Here is a 20,925-nt window from a genome sequence, read left to right on the forward strand (position 1 = left end):
GGGGGGGGGGCGGGTGGGAAATCCATAAAGAGAGCTTCTAGATCCTATCTCAAAACACCTAACAGACCCAGCTTAAAGACCCATTATATTGAAACCGAGATAGTGAACGAAACCTAATCAAGCACATCAACAAGCAAGAAAAGTAACTGTCAATCACCAATGTATGATATTAATGGACACGGTGTGGATACTCTCCGGTGAAATGTCCAGATTCACCACAGCTATAGCAGTCTCAAGTTCAGCCATTCCCATCGCCTCCATACCTGCCTCCACCACCTTGAGATCCACTTGGCAGTTGTCCCTGACCATATGCCATTGCCATCTGTCACTGCACTTAACAAGCACACCTTCCCTCTCATTCTTGATCCTTCACCACCCAACAACAGCAAACCGAAAGACCTATCTCTAGCCCCACTCTCTCAGCTAGATGTACGACGTTAGGGGATACAATAGTATTATCTTCAATTTTATTTCAATAGCTGTTTAGTTTTACACATGATGTTTTAGCACACATCTCAAGAACAAGGTAATTCACTATGATACGTTATTACTCCAAAACACTCCCAACATCTTTAAAAGTTTCAAAAGCCTTACCTTGATTCCTCTTTCAAATTAGTTGACTATCATCAATAAGAAAATGCCAAGACTTGTTAATCTTAATCGCTTTGGTGTTCCAATGAATTGTGAGACAGATCTAAATGTTGCCTAGGTAAGAATCCAGTCTAGGACCCTTGGCACAAATAGATGCACCATGAGTGCCATGCAAATTATCAAAGCAGCTTTAAATAGAATTATTTTTATACCTATCAAAGATGTACGTTCATTGTGAATCTACTTAGAGTTCACATAAATTTCTCCATCTATCCTCTTAAGAAAAAGTTTGGTCTCGGATCCAAGGGCAGGGACCTTCTCTCCATCAGGCATCAATGCAATCAACTTTTAGTGAAGAGCTGCTCTTTTGTTGCATGAGGACCAACAAGAAAAGCCTAAGAGTATCTAAAACGTGTAAATATTTTCTACACCCTTTTTAATGGGCTATGAGCCCAAATCAAAATTGAAAAACCCAACCCTATCAAGTCAATTTGGACCAATTGAGCAATGCAGATTGGCAGGTACAATTTCATGAGCAGAAAATAGTTAGGTAATACAAATTGGGTTAATTCGGTCAATTTGATTCGGTTCTTTTATGCTCGGTAGTCCATTTAGCTAATATTTTGATCACACTTCGGTTTTCCATAAGTCAATTTCAACATCACTATTCTTAAATTGATAGACCTGTTAAGCATAAAATTTTACCATAACTGGAGTCACATCTATCTGCACCCAATAAACGTTAGACCTCCTAAAACGTCTTGCATCACGACAGCATCAAGCTATCCTCCTCTAGTTCACTAGATACAATTCATAAACCTCCTTCCTTAACGAACTCATTTCAAAGAAGTCTCTACAATTCCGTTTCAACTACTTTACTTTGATAGCTCCACTGGCATCCTGAATATAGATAGATAATATGTGGGGAGTATTAAATAAAGCTGCCTAGGTATGACCTTGAGAAGGGCATCTTTAACCATTTTAAAGTTTGATAACCACCTTGTGAATAAGAGGATTACAATACTATAAATTCTTAGAATTACCACCTAATGGTAGCCTTGGGTATTTTATATACTAAATTCTTAGAATTACCACCTAATGGTAGCCTTAGGTACTTTATATACCAATTACCTAAATCAAAATTGTACACGCAGGCTGTTGTGGATGGCAGTCCTAACAGCACTCATTAATAATCTATACATACTACCTATCACTGTAATCAACGCTAAGCACTGAATGAAAAGTTGAAACATACAAATGATAGAAGGCTTAAAGTGCAGTAAATAAAAAGAATATGAAACATCTCATACCACAAATGTGACGTGTATCCACCGTAAGATCCACCAGCAGCCGTCTGACCCGATTCAGAAACCGTCTTACCAAGCATTGAGCTTGAGTAAATGTGCGGCAACCCCTTCAGTGATGACGAACCAGGGCCATAAGAGCCTAGCAATGACGAACCACCAGCACCTAATTGGCTTAAGCCATACGACCCCCCACTGTAACCACTCAAACCTATGCCAGCCCCAACAGAACTACCAATCGGACCCACTTGACTCATGGGAACTACTCCTTGGTTCAACATTCCACCTCCCAAAGCTGGGTTCCCATATCCACCATACATAGGATTAAGGCTCGGATGTTGAGCGAACAATTGCAAATTTGGAGCTGCGGCCATGGCCGCCATAACCGACGGCTGACTTTGCCCCAAGCTCTTCGATGCCTGCGTCGAATTTTGATTCTTGTTCTTCCCCTCAGACGCCCTCTGGCAGTGCAATTTGTTCCCTTCGAACACTTTGTGTGGCTCCTCAAGAGCCTTCTTCGCACCTTCATTCGTTCTATAAATAAAAATGGCATAACCTCTCGATCTCCCTGTCTCAGGATCAAACCCTATCGGACCCATCTCTAACTCTCCAAACTTCGCAAAGAAAGCCCTAAGCCTCTCAGCATCCACGTTATGGTGCACATTAGCGACATAAATCTTCCGCGAGACAATCTCATGGCTTTGCGGGGGCGGTACCGAACCCAAAGAAGCCAATTGACACGAAGTCATCCGGTTATTAATCTTCTTCCTAGGTTCCTTCAACGCCTTAGTCGCACCCTGCCGGGATTTAAACAAAATAAACCCGTATCCCTTAGCCTTCCCTGTATTTTTGTCCATAACCACATTGCAATCTTCAATTTCACCAAAAGATTCAAAAACTGACATTAGGGTTTCTCGGGTCGTGTCCCAACTGAGGCCATGAACAAAGATTTTGCGGTTAGTGACATCGCGGTCGGCAGCCGCTCGAATTTGGGCTTCAAGATTGGGGTCTTTAAGAGCAGTGCTGCAAATGAGCTCGATTAGTTGTGTCTTGGAGAAAGGCTGGAGGAGTTTGGAAAGATCGTCCAAATCGGAGTCGGAATCGTCGTCGTGTGGTTGAGGCGGAACGGGATCATCTAGCTCCTTCTTTGGTTTCTTGTCTACCTTGTTTTCAGATTTCTTCACCAGCTTTCTTTTGGTGGTTTTATTGGTTTCCTCCATTGGAGAGCTATTCAGTCGGCTTCCGAAGAACAGAGAACGAACAATACGAATCAAAAAGCTTCGCGGGCTGGTTCGACTCCGAAGGAAATTGGAATATGAATATAAATATTTCTTATAAATTAAATCAGATAATAGACAAAAATATATTTCTTTTTTCTTTACATTAATTTATGGGATTTTTTCTTCTTCTTTGAAGAATTAATTTATGTAAATTACAAAAAAAAAAAAATCCAACAAATTCAAAGATTTTAATTTTATATTTAATTGATATAAGCTTTTTTTTTTCTTTTTAACATTAAAAATTAACTTATAACTTTGTTAAATCCATTTAATTTATTTACTATTTTTAAAATTTATAAATTTATTAAACTTAAATTTTTTATTATATTTCAAAACTATCATTGAAATTCAATGTTAGTTAGAGAGGGAACGAAACATTTTTAAAACATTTATCTAATAAATCTATTTTAAAATAGGCTGAAGGTGATATGTAACACGCTAAAACAGACAATATTTGTTAGTGGTAGACTTGGGCTGAGACAATTACAAATAGTATTAGGGTTGAGACTTTTACAAATGATATTAGAGTTAGACACCGAGCAGCGTGTTAGCAAGTACGTTGGGCTTCCAAATGAGTAGATTGTGAAATATCGCATCAGTCCACATCCGTTAGAGAAAGGAACAAAACATTCTTTATAAAAGAACCGTGAGGTTGAAAGCGCCTCCAAAAGAGAGAATTGTGAGATCTCACATCGGTCAACATCAGCATGAAAGGAAAACGAAATATTTCTTATAAGGAAACGGTGAGACTGAAACAATTAAAGTGAAAGAAAAAGTGTACAGATGACCCGTGAATTTAGTTTGGATAAGAGCCATTTGTTTTGTTGTGCAATTTGGTATCCTAAAACCAATAATTCTGAAACTCAACACTCCTTTCTCTCTTATCTTTCTATTCTTTCTCACCCAAAAAGCCATGAAAATCAACTTCTTCATCCTTCTTCTGCTGTCTCTCAATGCTACAATTTTCTCATCCCAACCACCTTACGATTTCTCCGGTGTCGTCTTCGACACCGGAGGCCTCAGCCGAGCTGCATTTCCCGAAGGCTTTGTCTTTGGAACTGCAACTTCTGCATATCAAGTAGAAGGAATGGCTGACAAAGATGGCCGAGGCCCAAGCATTTGGGATCCCTTTGTTAAACTTCCTGGTACAGTTGATTTCAGTATTAATTTAGTCTTTATAGCATTATTTCTAGTTAAAACATTAGAAGATATCAACAAATCTACTTCATTTTCTTTTTCAAAATGTGAGATGTTTGAACAGGAAAGATCGCTGGCAATGCTACTGGAGATGTCGCTGTCGATCAATATCACCGATACAAGGTATGTATACGAGTCTTGCATTTGTAACTAATTTTTTTGGTTGTATGCTCGAGCATGACTCAACAAATTAAAATATGCGCTTTTGTTTTAATAAAATATCTATATGTATTAATTAAATTGTCTTTAATTTGATTTCTTGTCTGCCATTAGGAAGACATCGATAACATGAAGAGGTTGAACTTCGATGCGTATCGCTTCTCAATTTCTTGGCCGAGGATATTTCCAAGTAATAAAATTTTCTTTTACATTCATTTTTCGAAGCGTAAACATCATTAGCGTCGACATAGAATCATATATACTTAGAAAAATTTCATTTTTTTTTTCACTAGATGGATCAGGAGAAGTAAATTGGAAAGGAGTTGCGTACTATAATAAATTGATTGACTACATGATTCAACGAGGTATAATCAATCCACAATAATTCCTTTAATTCTTCGTCAATTTTACTTCAAAAACCGATCAAATTTTACTATTACGATTGTCGTTCTATAACTTTTTTTTTGTGTTCTTTTAATTTGAAACATTTAGGAATCACACCCTATGCAAATCTTTACCACTATGATCTTCCCTTGTCACTTCAAGAGAGATATGGAGGTTTACTAGACAAGCAAATTGTGTAAGCTTTTAGTTTAAAGGGTTCATATCAGTGGAGATATTTTCATACGATACGACAGGGTTATAGTCGCAGTCTTTAACAATATGCAGGATCGATTTTACAAATTATGCTGAATTTTGTTTCGAAGAATTTGGAGATAGAGTAAAGAATTGGATGACGTTTAACGAACCAAGAGTTATAGCTGATGTTGGTTTCAACAGTGGTATAATGCCTCCTTCAAGGTGTTCAAAAGAATATGGAAACTGTACAACAGGAAACTCAGGAACTGAACCTTACATCGTGGCTCACAATATCATTCTTTCCCATGCTACTGTAGTTGACAGATATAGAAAGAAATTTCAAGTAAGTCTTGAAACACATCGTTTCAATCCCGAAACACGTCGTTAATAAACCTCTTACAAATTGTTTCAGGGGAAACAAGGAGGACGAGTTGGGATTTTACTTGATTTTACGTATTACGAACCTCTCACAAAAGGAAAAGAAGACAACGATGCAGCTCAAAGAGCAAGAGATTTTCATATTGGATGGTAAAATATGTAATTATGAAAAGAAAATTTAGATTGAATGTTTGTTTTTGGTTGTAATTTTGGTTTAGGTTCTTGCATCCTTTTACATATGGTGAATATCCAAGAACAATGCAAGAAATTGTGAAGGAAAGGCTACCAAAATTCAGCTATGAAGAGGTTGAATTGGTGAAAGGGTCAGTGGATTTTGTGGGTATCAATCAATACACCACGTTCTATATGTTCAACCCTACTTGGCCCAAACCAACCACTCATGGGTATCAATCAGATTGGAATGTTGGCTATGCTTGTTAGTCCATTTACTCTCTTAATTCTTTCACCTCTTCGAGATCAATAGCCTTTGTTTAATATATACATGTTTTCTTCTACAGATGAAAAGAATGGAAAACCTATTGGTCCGAGGGTAATCTCTTTTTAATCTCGAACTTTTAAATTGTTTCGGTGTTAGGAGTGTTTGAGCTTTGAAGTCCGATCTTGTGTAGTTCTCGCCTTTAATACTCGGTTAGAGAAAATGGGGTGATCTACTACGACACGCCACTATTTTTTTTCAAGAGTTGTGTAACGGCCCAAGCCCACCGCTAGCAGACATTGTTCTCTTTGGGCTTTTCTTTTCGGGCTTTCCCTCAAGGCTTTAAAACACGTCTGCTACGGAAAGGTTTCCAACTCTTATGAAAGATGTTTCGTTCTCCTCCCCAACCAATGTGGGATATCATAATCTACCCCCTTCAGGGCCCAGCATCCTCGCTGGTAAGTGGCCATTATGATATCCCACATTAGTTGAGGAGCGAAATATCCTTGTAATAGTGTGAAAACCTTTCCCTACCAGACATGTTTTAAAGCCTTGAAGGGAAGCCCGAAAGAAAAAGTCAAAGAGGACAATATCTACTAGCTGTGGGCTTAGGCCGTTACAAGTTGTGTCCTAGACACGTTTTGTAACATGTCGAGACGTACGTGTGTTCATACTTTCTTGACCTAAATAGAAGTTTACTCTAAATTTGATTCTCAGGCTCATACAGGTTGGTTGTACGAAGTACCATGGGGAATGTACAAAGCTTTGATGTATGTGAAGCAACACTATGGGAACCCAAACGTTATTGTTTCAGAAAATGGTAGAGCACTCGTACTCAACTAGTTGACATGTTTAACTCGAGCAACTTCAAAAGAAGTATATATCAATTATCGTTGAGCTATGTTCATATTGACATGTTTTAACGACAGGTATGGATACTTCTGATATCCCACTCCCCGAAGGATTAAACGATACAGAGAGAATACATTACTATAAAACATACTTGCAGAATATGAAGAAAGCTATTGATAATGGAGCTAATGTGACTGGCTACTTCGCTTGGTCATTGCTCGATAACTTTGAATGGCTATCGGGATATACTTCAAGGTTTGGTATCATATATGTAGATTACAAAGACAACCTCAAGAGAATTCCTAAGATGTCGGCCTATTGGTTCAAACAAATGATTCAAAAGAAGAAACAAGCTTAGTGTGTTTTATAGTTTGAATTGGTAAGTATTTTCTCGTCTAAATGAGAACAAATGTTTGGTAGTTCAACGGTGGTAAGGTTCGAGATTGAACCATTGACTTCTAAAATGATGTAATTTTTACTTTATGCACTAAGTTATGCTCGTATTCGTCTGCTTTTAAAAATCTCGAAATGTCAATCCCTCCATCCTACAAACTTTTATAATAATCACTTATTTGATCAACATTATCATAACTTCAACTAGCTTAAGACATACGACCAGATTAAGAAATTAGAAGTTATCATAATTGTCTGATATTATTCTCTTCAGACCTCCCCCAATGTTTTTACAACATGTCTTTATTAGCACAGCATATGGTGTCTGGCTTTGATACTAATCTGTAACTGCCCAAGACCATTACTGACATATATTGTTCTCTTCGTGCTTTCTCTTTCGGGTTTTTTCGCAAGGTTTTTAAAACGTGTCTACTAGGTAGAAGTTTTCACACCTTTATAAAGAATGTTTTGTTTCAAATTATAAGAATCAGATCGAGATTACGTCCCATCCATAAGACCAAATTTGTAATTTAAACTAATTTTTTAATTAAAAAAATGATTAGATGCCAAAGCACCCTATTATCCAAGTTGGATTCCAACAACAGCGTGGCTGATAATTAAGGAGATAAAAGGCTCCATTATAGGGGTGTGTCTTAATTAGAAAATTTAAGCAGTGATTAACCCCAATAACAATGCGTCCAGCTAGGCAGCTTCCATTTCACACATCCGACGTGGCATCATTTGTGGTTACTAATTAATAGATATGCCACGCCACTGCCACTCAGGAAATTTATTATAATTATTTCATTGAGTCTCTGTGTGCTTCTTCCACTATGGTGACCTGAAAAAATGCCTTTGTCCGACGCACCACTATTCCTTCTCATTCGTGCCTATCATTAAAACCATCTCTAATCCTTCACATTAAATAATACCAAAAAAAAACTATATATTTTCTAAGACATGGTCTTTCATTTCACCTACTCTTAAAGAGAATGGCATGCTTTGTGTTGTGCTTTGGTTTTATTTTAATTCAACTGGTTGGTTGGTCAATAGTTGGAATTAGTCGGTTTCGTATGAACTCATCGCGAAAAGGATGTTTGAGTTCGGAGTCGAGGTGTTTGAGTTTGTGTAGCACGTGTTTGGGTTGTGCAAAAAAATGTGAAATAAATGGTCAGGTGATCAGGATTTGGAATATGGATTCGGCACATGGGGGTGGCCTAGACATTCTTCTCAATCCCGTGAGACATGGTCATCTTACTCACTCCTCGTTTCTAGGAGTGAAACTATCCCCAAATAACAACACAAGTTTTTCAAGCATGATTTGTCCTCACAAACATGCATATTTGAAAATTTTCCAAAAGGTCAACCAACGTAGAATTGCTCTAAGTAAAGTATGCCCCGACATTCCTTTGCATCCCTTGTAACATAGTCACCTTACTTACTTCTCACTTCAAAGAGTGAAAACTATCCTCACAAACTAACCTAAGTTTTCCCAGCATGTCTTGTCCTCACTCACATGCATCTTAGGAAAATTTTTAAGAGGTCACCTAGTATGAAATTACTCTAATTAAAGCATAGTTTTCTTATGGTTGAGCCACCGAAAGTAAAGTGCACATTGTTGGTATAGATAGTAACGTTCATTTCTTTTAAGCATTTCTTAGCCATCATATCCTTAGAACCACTCTCATTCGGATGTGATATTAGTTCATTCATGTAGTCCTCATTTACTCGAGTGTCACATAAATACTCTTATGTTTTTGCATCATGTGTTAGTTCGTACAAGTTCATATGTAATATTAAATTATATTGATTGATTCATGATATATAAGTGAAAACAAACTTACCTCAATTGATACGAAACCTTTTGGATGGAACTGAAAATAAGAGGGTTTGTTGTCGTTATCCAATCTTACCTAACCTAATCTAACGATAAAATATAATTTGACCCTTCATCTAAATTTGCCTCATCTTGAATCTAGTTTATAAAGTACCTTTACGTTATGAAATACAAAATACAAAATACGGCCCGGAGAGTTCGAGGGAAGAACCCATTATAGAAAGTATATTCTTCTTTGACAAAGACAATGGAATTGATTAAGAAAATGAAAGAAACCATATGGGTTTTGGAGCATTGGATTTAATTTATTTAGAGAGCAGCCATGGCCCTTGGCCAAAGCATGCATGGCCTATAAATACGACCAAATTTAAAGCTTCCAAACACAACAAAACCTAAACAAACTTCCAACACGACAAGAAAACAAAACCCAACAATCTTCTGCTTCTTCTTCTTCTTCTTTCCTCTTAGAATCATGTCATCCATTGGAGCTTCCTACGCCAAAATTCACCTCCTACAGAAACAACAGAAGGACAAGCTTGAGAGAATGGAAGCGAATCGACCGTCCCGAGGTGAGGCCACCGCTGCAATCAGCTCGGGCGGCAGTGGCTCTTTGATTGCAAGGAGTAACAAAGTTCACCCGGGAAGCATTGCTCCGGTGGCCGACAGCAACAAAAACAGGACATGAAGTGGCTTTGTCCTCTTTCATGTTTCTTTAGGTTGTAATTTTCAATGTTTTATGAGATAATTAAGGATGTTGTGTTTGATATGCTTAATAAGATAGTGTTTTATTCGTATCATCCTATCATAAACATTATTTTGGATAGCATTTGGGAAGCCAACCATGTGAAAGGGCCTCAAGTTTTAATGATGCCTTCCATAATAATGCAACTAATTTGATAAGAACCTTCTTCATAAGTTGACTTTAGAAAGTGGGCTGTTATCCATACAGTGCCACCCACTAAAAGTAATTTATGATTTTTAGAAAAAAGTTAAATTAATTAAATTTAATTCCAATTATCACTCAAAATAGATATCAGACCCAGGTCAATAATTGCGGAGCTAATCTAATTTTAATGAATTTAGATTTATTTTGATCGACTTATCCCTCGTTCATTGACCTTTGATTGAAAAATCAGTGTTTAATCACGATTCGTTGAAAGTACCTTCATGTCTAATTCATCGAGAAATAACTTTTGTTCATCGGAGAAATGGGGATTAAGAGGGCTAACTTTGACTTCCTAGGTTTATTAAGGATGGTTGAGTTTTGTTGGTTTGAAAAAATCTATATAACCTTAAGAGGTCTGACTTCACCCTCCTTCTCACGACGAGTGGTTTGGTTTCACTCTCCAACTCTCCTTGCTCTCTCAATCTCTACATCTCCCGATCTCCCCTCACGCTTGGTCTCCCTTACTCTCTTAGTTTCTCCTTGCGTTGTTGGTTCCCACTCTCCTCTCATTTCATTCGGTCGTTCGTCGTGCTTTAGTATTTCGATTTCATTGTTATTCCAAATGTAAGTCGCTATAGCTATTTGGTTCCGCCATTCCATCAGACGTGAATCCTTATGAATGTGCGAAGTTATTGTGTTATAATTCACGTATGTACTGGTTATCATGTACATTTGATAAGGGTTTGTTATGAATATTGTGCATGAGTTACTATCTCCATATGGGTTTAGTTCCATTATAGGGTCACCACCTAACCTTTGGTGGTGTTTTATCATACACGATGAACCCACATAGGTCTCAAAGTTGGTTAAGACTTGGAGGCACCCTTTCGTAACTCATCCAAATTGTTTTCGTGAGCAGTATATTAGGTTAAACCTAGCTCCATTAAGGGTCACCAATTAACTCCTCAGTGGCACTTGGTTCATCAGACACCATAGCAAGGAATTGGTTAAATGTAAGAATTCCGAAGAACTAAGAAAAATGTGGACAAATCAACAAGCCCCGGTAAGTTCTAATATTGAGGACTTACGAGGCGAATGATTTTGATTATTAACTTAGATATAACATTAACAAATGGATATATACATTCAAAAGTTTTCATACCCTTAATAACGCTCAATTAAAAGTCAACATACAATTACACTATGGTAGCCTATTCAAATAATTTATATTTCAACATCCACAATAACAATAACACATCGAAGAATCCCTTCAACATAATTCAACCGATCGAGTTTTAAATAGATTTAAATCGAGTCTAGTCGACCCCACCATGTGTGCTTGTCGTTCCAATATGAACAAAATTTTGTAATACAAATGATGATGACTCACTTTCGGCACCAATACAGTGACACATCCCAATTGGCAATTGTTAATTAAAAGATGGAGTTTTATAGTTTAACAGATAAATTGTTTCATTATAACCCTAAAACAACTTGTCTCAAAAACATTTGTTGTTCACAAAGAATTTGAAGCCACACCCACCCCACCAAAAACTTTGTGAATTCTTTGGATCCTCCACAATTCTTAAATAACACATCTCATAGTTGGATCGAGTTCGTTCGATCATCTTCACACCTGGTTTGTTTGGTTCGAGTTTGAATGGCGAGTGGATAGCTTTCATTGTTTTTAATTGATTAATCTAAATTTTGTTACTTTCGATTTCATATGGTTTTCGTTGGTAGATTGTTATAACTAGAAATTAAAGGTGTTCAAAAAACTCGATGACTTGAAAAACATGACACGATCAAAATTGAATTGGGTTTTGTTGTGTACAAAAAATGAAGGATTTTCATCAAAGGAGTGGCGAAATTTAATTAAATGTTTGAAAATTAAAAAAAAAAAAAACAAATGTTTTACTTTAAATAAAAATAAAAATTTACTATTCACATCAATTGGGTTACTTTAAAAAAATGTCTCAACCCGACTCAACCCAATCCACGAACGACTCACTTCTTACACCTTGATTATTGATTATTCGTCCCGCTTCAATCTATCATTTAAAATTAAGCTAAGCTCTCAATTGACCTATGGTTTTGAGCCTTTGAATTTTCATTCCCAAGCTGACCCAATAACCATGAAACTCCCTTATACAACTTTCATGGAGGCTGCTGCCACAAGCCTACTAGCCAGCCATTGCTAGCTCCTTTACATCTTCAACGCTGAAGAACATCGACATTCGTGTGGGCGGGCTAGCTCGTTGTCTCTGTCGTCTGCTTGTTCTTTTATCAGTACAATTGAACTGGACGATATGGAACCTATTTAAGAAACTGTAGGGTGGGCTGAGTGATCTCCCAAAAGTGTGGAGCCCTGTACCAGTTACATTATTTCCATACTTTCTACATTTTCACCCACCAAGTAAGGCTGAGGGAGAAAGAGACTGATCTTAATGTCATTATCTCAAAATTATGCAGTAGATATCGCAAGTTCTTACCGCCACAGCTCCATATGATTTCGATCTTGCTTCATTCACAGGCTCGTACGTTCGGAGAGCTACGAGCAACGACTAGTGTGGTGTTGTCTATGACATGGCCTGACATTCAAAGGATAAGGTAATGTACAATAAGTCAGCTCAAGATGCTAAATTTACAGGAAGGGGGAGGGTACCTTTAGTACAAAATTTTCACCGAGAAGGGGGAAGGTGTCCATAATACACCATCCCGGGCGGCTAAGGCGGTCGGAAACTAGGTGCTAATGGTTGCTGTGCGAAAGGGACTGGTTGTGTTTGTATCATAGGTGATGGTTGCTGAGCTAAGGGCATTGGCTGTTGCAGCAACTGCTGAGTCAAGGGCACCATTGGACTAACCATACGGGGAATAGGCGGTGGTGGTACCGGAGTCGAGCTTGGAAGACTACCATAACCATATGGGGTTAAGACTCCATTCGAGAGCTGCATATATTGCTGGGAAGGTGCGTTCGGAAGCATCTGATATGGAGTTTGTGAATTGGGGGCTTGGCTTTGCATTGCCGGTTGGGGCACCATAACTGATTGATATGAATGGTTAGCTGGTGCAGGAAGGGGCTGCATAGACATGAAAACATTAGGATCTGAAACAATGGCTGATGCTTCAGGTTTTGTAATAGAATTGGCAGAGCGCACGGGGTTGGGCGTGAACGCATTCGATCCGTTATTGGTCTTTGTTAGAACAGTATTCTTAGCCTCCTCAGCTGCAAATGTGGAGAGAACCGATGTCATGATCATTTGATACGAGCTAGAAGCTGCGAGCTTGACAGAAACCTCTGCTGCAATGGCTGCAGCAGACTTGTTAGGACTCCGTCCAGCTTTCGCATTTGAATTGATTGTGGAACGTTTTGATAGATAACCTTCATCGTTTAACCGATTTTGCACATTTTTAGCCTCCTCTGCCTGAGCCTGAGCTACCTGTAATTAAGTTCGAAACGAAATAGGTAATGGTAACCAAAAATTCAATTATCAGCACCCATCAGAGTCATACATAAATTATAGCCCCCTCAAGGTTTTTAAAACACATTTCCTAAAAAGAGATTTCCACACTCTTATAAAGAACACTCATAAAGAATGTTTCGTTCTCCTCTCTGGAGCTTAGTCTCCTCACTGGCATGTCGCCCAATGTCTGGCTCTGATACCATTTATAATGGTCCAAGCCCACCGCTAATAGATATTGTCATCTCTGGGGTTTTTCTTTCGGGCTCCCTCTCAAGGTTTTTAAAACGCGTCTGCTGAAAACAGGTTTCCACGCCCTTATAAAGAATGCTTCGTTCTCCTCCCCAACCGATAAGAGATCTTGCAAACAGTCAAACTACAACATTCATGTTGAAGATCTATCAAACGTTAAGTACAAGCCTAAGCAAAACGAGTCTAATTCACTCAAGAACATACCTGCATCTGTGTTCGAATATTCTCTAGCTCTGATTCCTACAATTGGTTGTCCAGTTCCCCAAACTTGTCAGTAGTTCATACTTCATAATGTAATACAGAAATAAAAATTTGTTCAAACTTCAAAGGACATGTTGAAATGATTGATCAAGATACCTGAACATGCAGGGCTTCTTTTAAATGAGATATAAGTGCCATCCGATTGGCTTCAAATGATTGTAGTTTCTGAATACACTGTTTCAGAATACTTTCTTCCTCTTCCAGTTCTTTGGCTAACTTTTTACGCTGAGGATTCTTCGCTGGTGGATACTGATAGAAACTCAGAGACCAAATAATTTGGCAATTGCAACTAAAAGAACAAATATGAATTCCTTTCGAAACAAATTAGATACAACGGCCCAAACCCACTGCCAGCGGATATTATCCTCTTTAGGTTTTCTCTTACGGGCTTCCCTTCAAGATTTTTAAAACGGGTCTATTAGAGAGAGGTTTCCACACCCTTATAAACAATGTTTTGTTACCCTCTCCAACTGATGTGGGATCTCACATTGATTGGAGATGGGAATGAGTGCCAGCGAGGACGCTGGGCCTCGAAGGGAGTGGATTGTGAGATCCCACATCGGTTGGGGAGGAGAACGAAACATTCTTTATAAGGGTGTGGAAACTTCTCTCTAGCAAATGCATTTTAAAAACCTTGAGGGAAAACCCGAAAGGGAAAATTCAAAGAGGACAATATCTGGTGGGCTTGGGTCAAATCATTGTTGCCATACCCATGGAACAAGCAAAATCCACATCGTTTTCCATCTTCCGTACACGTTGAACTGCAGAGTTACAGTCGGTCATCTCAGTTTCTTCATTAGAACATTCACTCAAAACCAGGTAGAATGCTGATACAATTTTTTCAGCTGTACTTCCAATAGACAATTGCTGCATACCAAATTAAGGATATATAATGTCAAATCAACTACGAATCAAACAAAAGTGTTTCATAACTTTTGGTGCCACACAAAACAAATGAAAATCGAAAACAAAGCTGAAGATAAAACGGTCGCTCACTGTTCTAATCGACCTTGAATCTCTTTTGACTATTCTGACTGATCGAGTACGTTTTTTACTAAACTCTAGAGGTGGAGGTGCCTCTTCCCCAAGTATTACATCTTTGAGGCTTCGAGTTCGGGATCCAAATACCTTCCTTTGTTCCCATATATCTACCTAAAAACGTGCAACCACAAGTACTTTTTTTAACAATTTTCATGCTCAAGAATCTCAGACAACAATCTCAGACACCCAATAAAAGGGAGTAGCTCTCCTGATAAATTCTACAAGTAAAGCTCATAGGAAAATCTTAGAACAGGAATGAAGGTCTTACCATTCTGGAAATCACATTCTTTTCATGGTTGTCACCATGGTCAAGAATATCCTTAAGCGCTGATGGAAGAACCTTCCAGAACTCAGAAACAAATTCATTTCCCTTACGCTTGCTGTTTTGTAAGATATCATTAGCAAGATACAGAAGAGGAACTTTCTGGGCCATTTCTGAATTGTGGAATTGCTTATCCCATGTTGCAACAACCAGTTCCCAAAACAATGGAAATCAAAGGCAACAAGATTATCCCAACCTAAAAAGAGATGAGAAATGGCGCAACGATAACGGAAGTATAGCATTACAGAAGAGTAAGCAAATGAAAAGGATACTTTCAATACACTGCTGCGTGCTATTGAGCTTCGACAGCATATCGGCAAGTATTTGCTCGCTGAACACGCTATTCATTCCAGTACAGCAGCAACAAACTACACTGTCAAACTAATAATAATATGAACAGTAGAAATCCCTAGAGGCGCAGCAAGCAACACAAGAAAGATGAAAGATATCGAAACTCCAAGCAAGTATACACACCTTGAGGTGCCCAACAAAACCCAGAATCAGGGGAAGAAAACTAAATTGGACCCAGAAAAGTAGAAGCGGAACAAATCAAAGGAGATGAAACTAGAACAACGCCGGTAACGTCCACCGTGATTTATATTTTTGCCTTCCATTGTGAGATTACCTTTTAATTTAATTTTAGACTTTAAATCCTCTTCAAAATATATATATATATATATATATAGGCCATTTAAGTTGGTCTTATTGGATCATGGGTGAAAAAGATTTACTAGTGGAACACGAGGATTAACTAATTTAAAGTCAACTAGAGTTCGCTTAAGCCAACTTTCGAACTTTAAGCCTAAAAGTACCACATTTAAAAAATACCCAATAACTTTCTTTCATTCCTTTATAAACTTTCTGTGGTCAAATAAAAAGCTAATATTGACAATTCAAATGAACCCTAATTGCTTGTATTGAATAAATTGTAGAGATGTAGAAGCTCTAAGAATATGGTCTAAATATCTTTGTTAAATACAATACAACCAAGAAGCTGACACATTTAAAGAACAGTCAAAAGAACAGTAAGAAACGAGATCCAAAGAGGTTGAAGGCATCCTGTGATACAACAAATCTAACTCATAGGTTCATTTGTTCCGACAGGTAAATATGATTACATAACCAAATACAGAGTAATCTCAATTTTAGAAGTCAATTCTCAATATCCTAACCAATATGCAAGAAAAACCTACCCATCTGATACTCTATTTTGCCATTTTCAGCTTAACAGAGATAAATTCCTCCCTGCCAGCACTCAAGACATTCAAAAACATGCCACTCTACGCTTTTTTTTTACCTTTGCAAACTCTAAAATCACTAAGGAATCCACAGGGCGGCAGTAGCAGCAGCCACAATACAACACTGAGACACTGGGCATTGTCTCGACTTACTGCTTGGTGTCTTTTCCCCTTGCTGCTGCTGCACGTTTTACCTGCACCTGTTCATCTGATAAAGGTAAATAGTAGATGCGAGGAGTAGCTTTGGTTTTCTTGAAGAGGTCATCTAATGTGACGATGGGAGTGTCGACTTTATCAGGAAGTGCAGGTGGGGGTGGGAGTGGAAGCTGCTCCCTTGCTTGAGCAAGGTTGTTTGTGGGTGGGGGTGGTGGCAAAGAAGGTGACGGAGCAAAATGCTGCCTTGGTTGACGAGGTGAAGGCTCTGGTGGCATCGGTGGGGGCATAGTAGAAACCGGTGGAGCAACTGCCGCAGGTTTAAGAGCCTGTGGAGATTCCACTCGAATTTTTACTTCTTGAGGATCAACAAACTCAGCTATAAGAAGACGCCCACCATTTGGTGGCCATTGCAAGTTGTAAACAGCATCTCTAGTCTTCATGGCTTCTTCCACCGATGAGTACTGGGATCATTGACAGTAGTTTCCAAGCAACAATTAGTATGTAATGTCCATAGGAATCAAATTCCAAAACTATGAACCTCCTATAAGCAGGGAACAAATTAGATTCCGGCAACTAGGATCGAAGAGTCTTACAGTTACATAGCAATGCGTCTTGATGTGATCCATCCAGAAGCTGGAGACACTACCAGTCTTACCCAGAAGCTCCTGCACAGCTTTGAGGGTAAATGGACGCAGAAAACGGTCGATTTTTAGTGAATTTGTGGGAGGTTTTGGTGATGGTGGAACTATACAAGGCAAAAGAGAGGAAAGTGAGTCAGATGTGGCCCAGAATTCGCAATATAGTCAACTTGTCAAATTTAACTCACCAACACGTTCCTTCGATGGATCTTCACTAGCTGTGGAGTCAGATCTGGAGAAGTTGCGTTTCGGAGTAATGGACTGATGAATGTCCTTTGAATTACTAGTAGATGTATGAGCAGTGTTTTGAGGCTCTGGAATTTTGAGGTTTTCAGCATTCCACCTACACTGTCTCTTTACAGATTCATTTCCAACCACTGCTTGATCTGCCAAATAATCTCATCAGACAAAACAAAACCAAGACAATTGATCTAAATGTGAAGAAAATCCAATGCAGAATAATGTTATTCAACCGAATCAAAATCAATAAGACTTTCACGTCTACCAATCAAACAGCACATCAAGTTCTATAAACAGAGAAACAGATTCTCATTCAGGACAAAACTTGGAATTTGCAGAAGAGCGACTAAAATTTAACATTTTAGTAGATTTTAACATGGAGTGAAAAAGAGCAGGATTCCACTGAAATGGGGACAATCCATCACGAAAAAACATCTTGACTGATGCCTCATGGTATGGCCAGAAAACGGTATGAAGAAAGAGATATCGGTAGAAACAGATATGGTATGGAGACAGAAACCTGTCCATTTACCTGGAAACAAAAGTAAATCCCAGAAAATTTTCAATTACCGTAGCTGGAGAAAATATTAGTTCAACTGAAAACAAAATTTCACAGAATCATGAGCCATCCATTATATTTGAAGGTCATCTTATGTCTAACGAGAAGAAATCCTTCATGAATGAAAGAGGTACAAACAAATCAAGAAGAAAAAGGAAAATGAAAAACATCGAGCGAACATGGTAAAATATAGGGGTTTAACTTTAGAGCTTTACACAATTTTTTTCCAACATCAACTTATATTCAAAACCAGAATAACTATATTGCAGAAAACTCACCAACATAACACAGTAATGACTATGCCAAAAAAACAATTAACATCTAAGATACTCCCGATGAACAACGAATTTCTCTTCATCATCGAACATCATTTAGCTACCAACTTCTTTCAGAAAAGCCAATGCAAAGACAGCAGCAAACTAAATATCAACTAAACTTCCGAAAACTAAAAAAATCCATTGAAAGAAAGCTAGCGATGTTTTTAACTGCAATTACTTCTAGAACCAATAATTAGTTTCCATAAACTCAAAGAGACAGATAGAGATGCACTCTCCTTATAGTTCTTTTTATGACAGTGGCTGAGTGTACTCTAAAACTGCATATATATACACCAGAAAATGAAAATAATTACAATATTGCATATAGCTAACAAAAACGAAGAAACCAATTCAACTAATTGTTATAACATCATTCGGAAAAATAAAAAGAGTAGCTATGATAATAATAGTTCATTATCCCCAACTAAAGTGACATCCATTGTATTGGCATATAAATAAGATGAAAATATTATATAACATGCAAAGCCTTCATTCAAAATTCCTAAAACATAAACTGATCTTCATGATGAAAATTTTATGTACGACAGAAAAACTAAAATGAAAATTTGAAATTCACAAAATCAGTGAAGTTATAAGCATAAGTATTAATTTATGCTGAGAAAATAACACAATTTGTATATATTTCCCTTCAGTTTGGTGCAATGGATCAGGCTTGGGGTAAGGGGAGAAGGTCAGGAAATATATCATTACCATGAAGCTTTCTTTTTTCAGCAGGCAAAGATGAAACCTCATTCTCTGTATCAAGATACTTTTTATCTGCAGTTGAACCTCGCACTGCTATGTCTCCAACCTTTTCCTCTTTGCATATAAGGCCCTCACTCTTTACATTCTTCTCTCCCATTTCTTTAGGATTATTCCCCAAAACAGTCTTAGTCTCTATGGCATCTTCTATTGAATCGTCCCCAGAACTTCTATCTAAATTTAGCTTTTCAGAAAACCCCGTGTCATCATGCTTCTCATGAACCTCAGAAATCATGTCCTTAACATCATATTTCTCCTCAACATCTTCATTCACAATAGGCTCTATAACATCTTTGTTCTCAGGTGACTCCACAACATCTCTGTTTGCAAGTGACTCTTCAACATTCTTGTTCACAGATGGCTCTTCAACATCCATTGGATGTGATTCGCCAGCATCTGGGACAATAATGCTGGATGATGGTTCCACCATCTCCTGCTTAACATCTAGTTCTAATTTTACATGATCAGCAGATATATTTTCCTTTAGTTCAATCATTTGATTAATTGTCACAGAATCAGTAGAAATAGAATCAGTTCTTACTTGAGACCCTAAAACAGGGCTGACCTCAGATACCTGGCTGTCTGAAGCAGACAAGTCGTGCACGATATCTGCCTGCTGAGACTTCAAATTCTCATTCTCCACCTCGAGCTCCGTTTTCACATCATCCAGCTGGGACTTTGAATCCTCACTATCCACCTGGGGCTTCGATTTCTCAATCTCCAACTCGACCTTCGAATTTTCGTTATCCTTGCTTTCCATATTCTGCAAACCTTCCACACCTAACGCTACTTCAGAAGCCACATTTTCAGTTACCGTAATTTTAGTTTCCACAGAAGTGACATGGATAGCCGACCCCTCTTCTACCCTAGGACAACCATTGAGACTAGCCCCATCGTCCCCAGCTGCAGTACTGTCATTCCTGTCAACCTGAACTTCAACATCTTCTACATTCAGAATCTTTTTAGCATCTTCATTTGAGTCTTTTGCCGAAGATGCATGCACTTGGTTATTGTCACTATTTGTAACTGGAGGGTCACCATCAACACCATCGGTTTCCTCCGCATTTTCTTCCCTTTCATTTCGAAGCGCTTCATCCAACCGTTTTACCAAATCTTCCTTCAGGCCTCTGATGGTTAATTTTCGTCTCTTAAGCTCCTCTTTCAACTCCGTAACCCTCCACTGATCAATGGGTCGATTGTCAAGAACTTGATATTTCGATTTCGAAGACATCCTTTTAAATTCAAAACTCAAATTTCAAACCTGAAAGAAAGGGGAAAACGAATCCAGTACCAGAAGGATAAGAATCGGCGAAAAATATCGAACTACGCGATAAAAGATAGAACATCAAAAAAAAAAAAAAAAAACGATCTTGAAAATGACTCACAGAAGTATTTGCTTGACGTTGCGGAGAGGAATTTTCCTTAGAGGAGGAAATGAAAGGGAAATTGTAACCCTAATTCCATAAGACAAAACCCACCATTAGAAATTAAAAGGGAAAAAGCTGAGCAAGCATTGAAGAAACCCCACAATACTCAAAATGTAAAATAGAAGAAGAAATGACTCCCAGGTGCCGGAACAACTGCCTGAACTCGTCGCTGAAACCTGAAAACAAACGAAGACGAGAGAAGAAACAGAAATTTGAAAGAGATAAAAAGGAAATGTGTTGTTTAAAACACAAATTTATCTGTTGAATCTATGGCGTAGAAGTAGAAACAGAGCGCAGAGAGGGTGGGGTGGGGGTACTTCTAGGGTTTTTTGCTTCGTCGATTAAATTTCAATATTTCG

At 38.2% G+C, this 20,925-nt stretch overlaps 4 protein-coding genes and 1 long non-coding RNA gene across 10 annotated transcripts in view; 1 reads left to right on the forward strand and 4 right to left on the reverse strand.

The window, feature by feature from the left end:
* Positions 1 to 3,210, reverse strand: part of LOC111483037 (UBP1-associated protein 2B-like) — a 5,065-nt gene extending 1,855 nt beyond the window's left edge. For both annotated transcript variants that reach the window (XM_023129132.1, XM_023129131.1), the window contains exon 1: positions 1,902 to 3,210. In XM_023129132.1, the coding sequence (XP_022984900.1) occupies positions 1,902 to 3,115 (1,214 nt within the window). In that variant the 5' untranslated portion in view covers positions 3,116 to 3,210. The remainder of the gene's footprint in view (positions 1 to 1,901) is intronic.
* On the reverse strand, positions 1,476 to 1,742 carry LOC111483039. The gene is made up of 2 exons (XR_002718310.1): positions 1,687 to 1,742; positions 1,476 to 1,637 (listed from the first exon to the last, which is right to left on the reverse strand). It is a non-coding gene; the product is annotated as an uncharacterized LOC111483039 (long non-coding RNA).
* Positions 3,211 to 4,029: 819 nt separating the features above from the next.
* LOC111483035 (beta-glucosidase 44-like) lies at positions 4,030 to 7,292 on the forward strand. The gene is made up of 11 exons (XM_023129125.1): positions 4,030 to 4,320; positions 4,437 to 4,495; positions 4,646 to 4,721; positions 4,825 to 4,896; positions 5,024 to 5,111; positions 5,201 to 5,453; positions 5,523 to 5,638; positions 5,707 to 5,924; positions 6,007 to 6,038; positions 6,642 to 6,744; positions 6,854 to 7,292. Exons 1-11 carry the CDS (start codon positions 4,089 to 4,091, stop codon positions 7,132 to 7,134), a joined length of 1,530 nt encoding a protein of 509 aa, XP_022984893.1. The 5' UTR covers positions 4,030 to 4,088; the 3' UTR covers positions 7,135 to 7,292.
* Positions 7,293 to 11,810: 4,518 nt separating this feature from the next.
* Positions 11,811 to 15,849, reverse strand: LOC111483036 (regulation of nuclear pre-mRNA domain-containing protein 1B-like). Of its 4 annotated transcripts, none has more exons than XM_023129128.1 (7): positions 15,176 to 15,849; positions 14,863 to 15,018; positions 14,577 to 14,733; positions 14,091 to 14,105; positions 13,963 to 14,039; positions 13,810 to 13,845; positions 11,811 to 13,332 (listed from the first exon to the last, which is right to left on the reverse strand). In XM_023129128.1, the coding sequence occupies exons 1-7, from the start codon at positions 15,338 to 15,340 to the stop codon at positions 12,619 to 12,621; spliced, it is 1,320 nt and encodes a 439-aa protein (XP_022984896.1). In that variant the 5' UTR covers positions 15,341 to 15,849; the 3' UTR covers positions 11,811 to 12,618. The 4 variants fall into 4 exon arrangements, with proteins under 4 accessions (XP_022984896.1, XP_022984897.1, XP_022984895.1 ...); XM_023129129.1 differs by having other exon boundaries at positions 11,811 to 13,202; positions 13,275 to 13,332; positions 13,963 to 14,105; XM_023129127.1 differs by having other exon boundaries at positions 13,963 to 14,105.
* Positions 15,850 to 16,250: 401 nt separating this feature from the next.
* Positions 16,251 to 20,891, reverse strand: LOC111483034 (histone acetyltransferase KAT6A-like). 2 transcript variants are annotated; one of them, XM_023129124.1, is made up of 5 exons: positions 20,525 to 20,891; positions 19,089 to 20,400; positions 17,450 to 17,638; positions 17,217 to 17,368; positions 16,251 to 17,084 (listed from the first exon to the last, which is right to left on the reverse strand). In XM_023129124.1, exons 2-5 carry the CDS (start codon positions 20,368 to 20,370, stop codon positions 16,617 to 16,619), a joined length of 2,091 nt encoding a protein of 696 aa, XP_022984892.1. In that variant the 5' UTR covers positions 20,371 to 20,400; positions 20,525 to 20,891; the 3' UTR covers positions 16,251 to 16,616. The 2 variants fall into 2 exon arrangements, with proteins under 2 accessions (XP_022984892.1, XP_022984891.1); XM_023129123.1 differs by having other exon boundaries at positions 17,450 to 17,647; positions 20,525 to 20,890.
* Between the last annotated feature and the right edge of the window lie 34 nt (positions 20,892 to 20,925).

This window comes from Cucurbita maxima, unplaced genomic scaffold (genome assembly GCF_002738345.1).
Source record: "Cucurbita maxima cultivar Rimu unplaced genomic scaffold, Cmax_1.0 Cma_Scf00008, whole genome shotgun sequence".
NCBI lineage: Eukaryota > Viridiplantae > Streptophyta > Magnoliopsida > Cucurbitales > Cucurbitaceae > Cucurbita > Cucurbita maxima.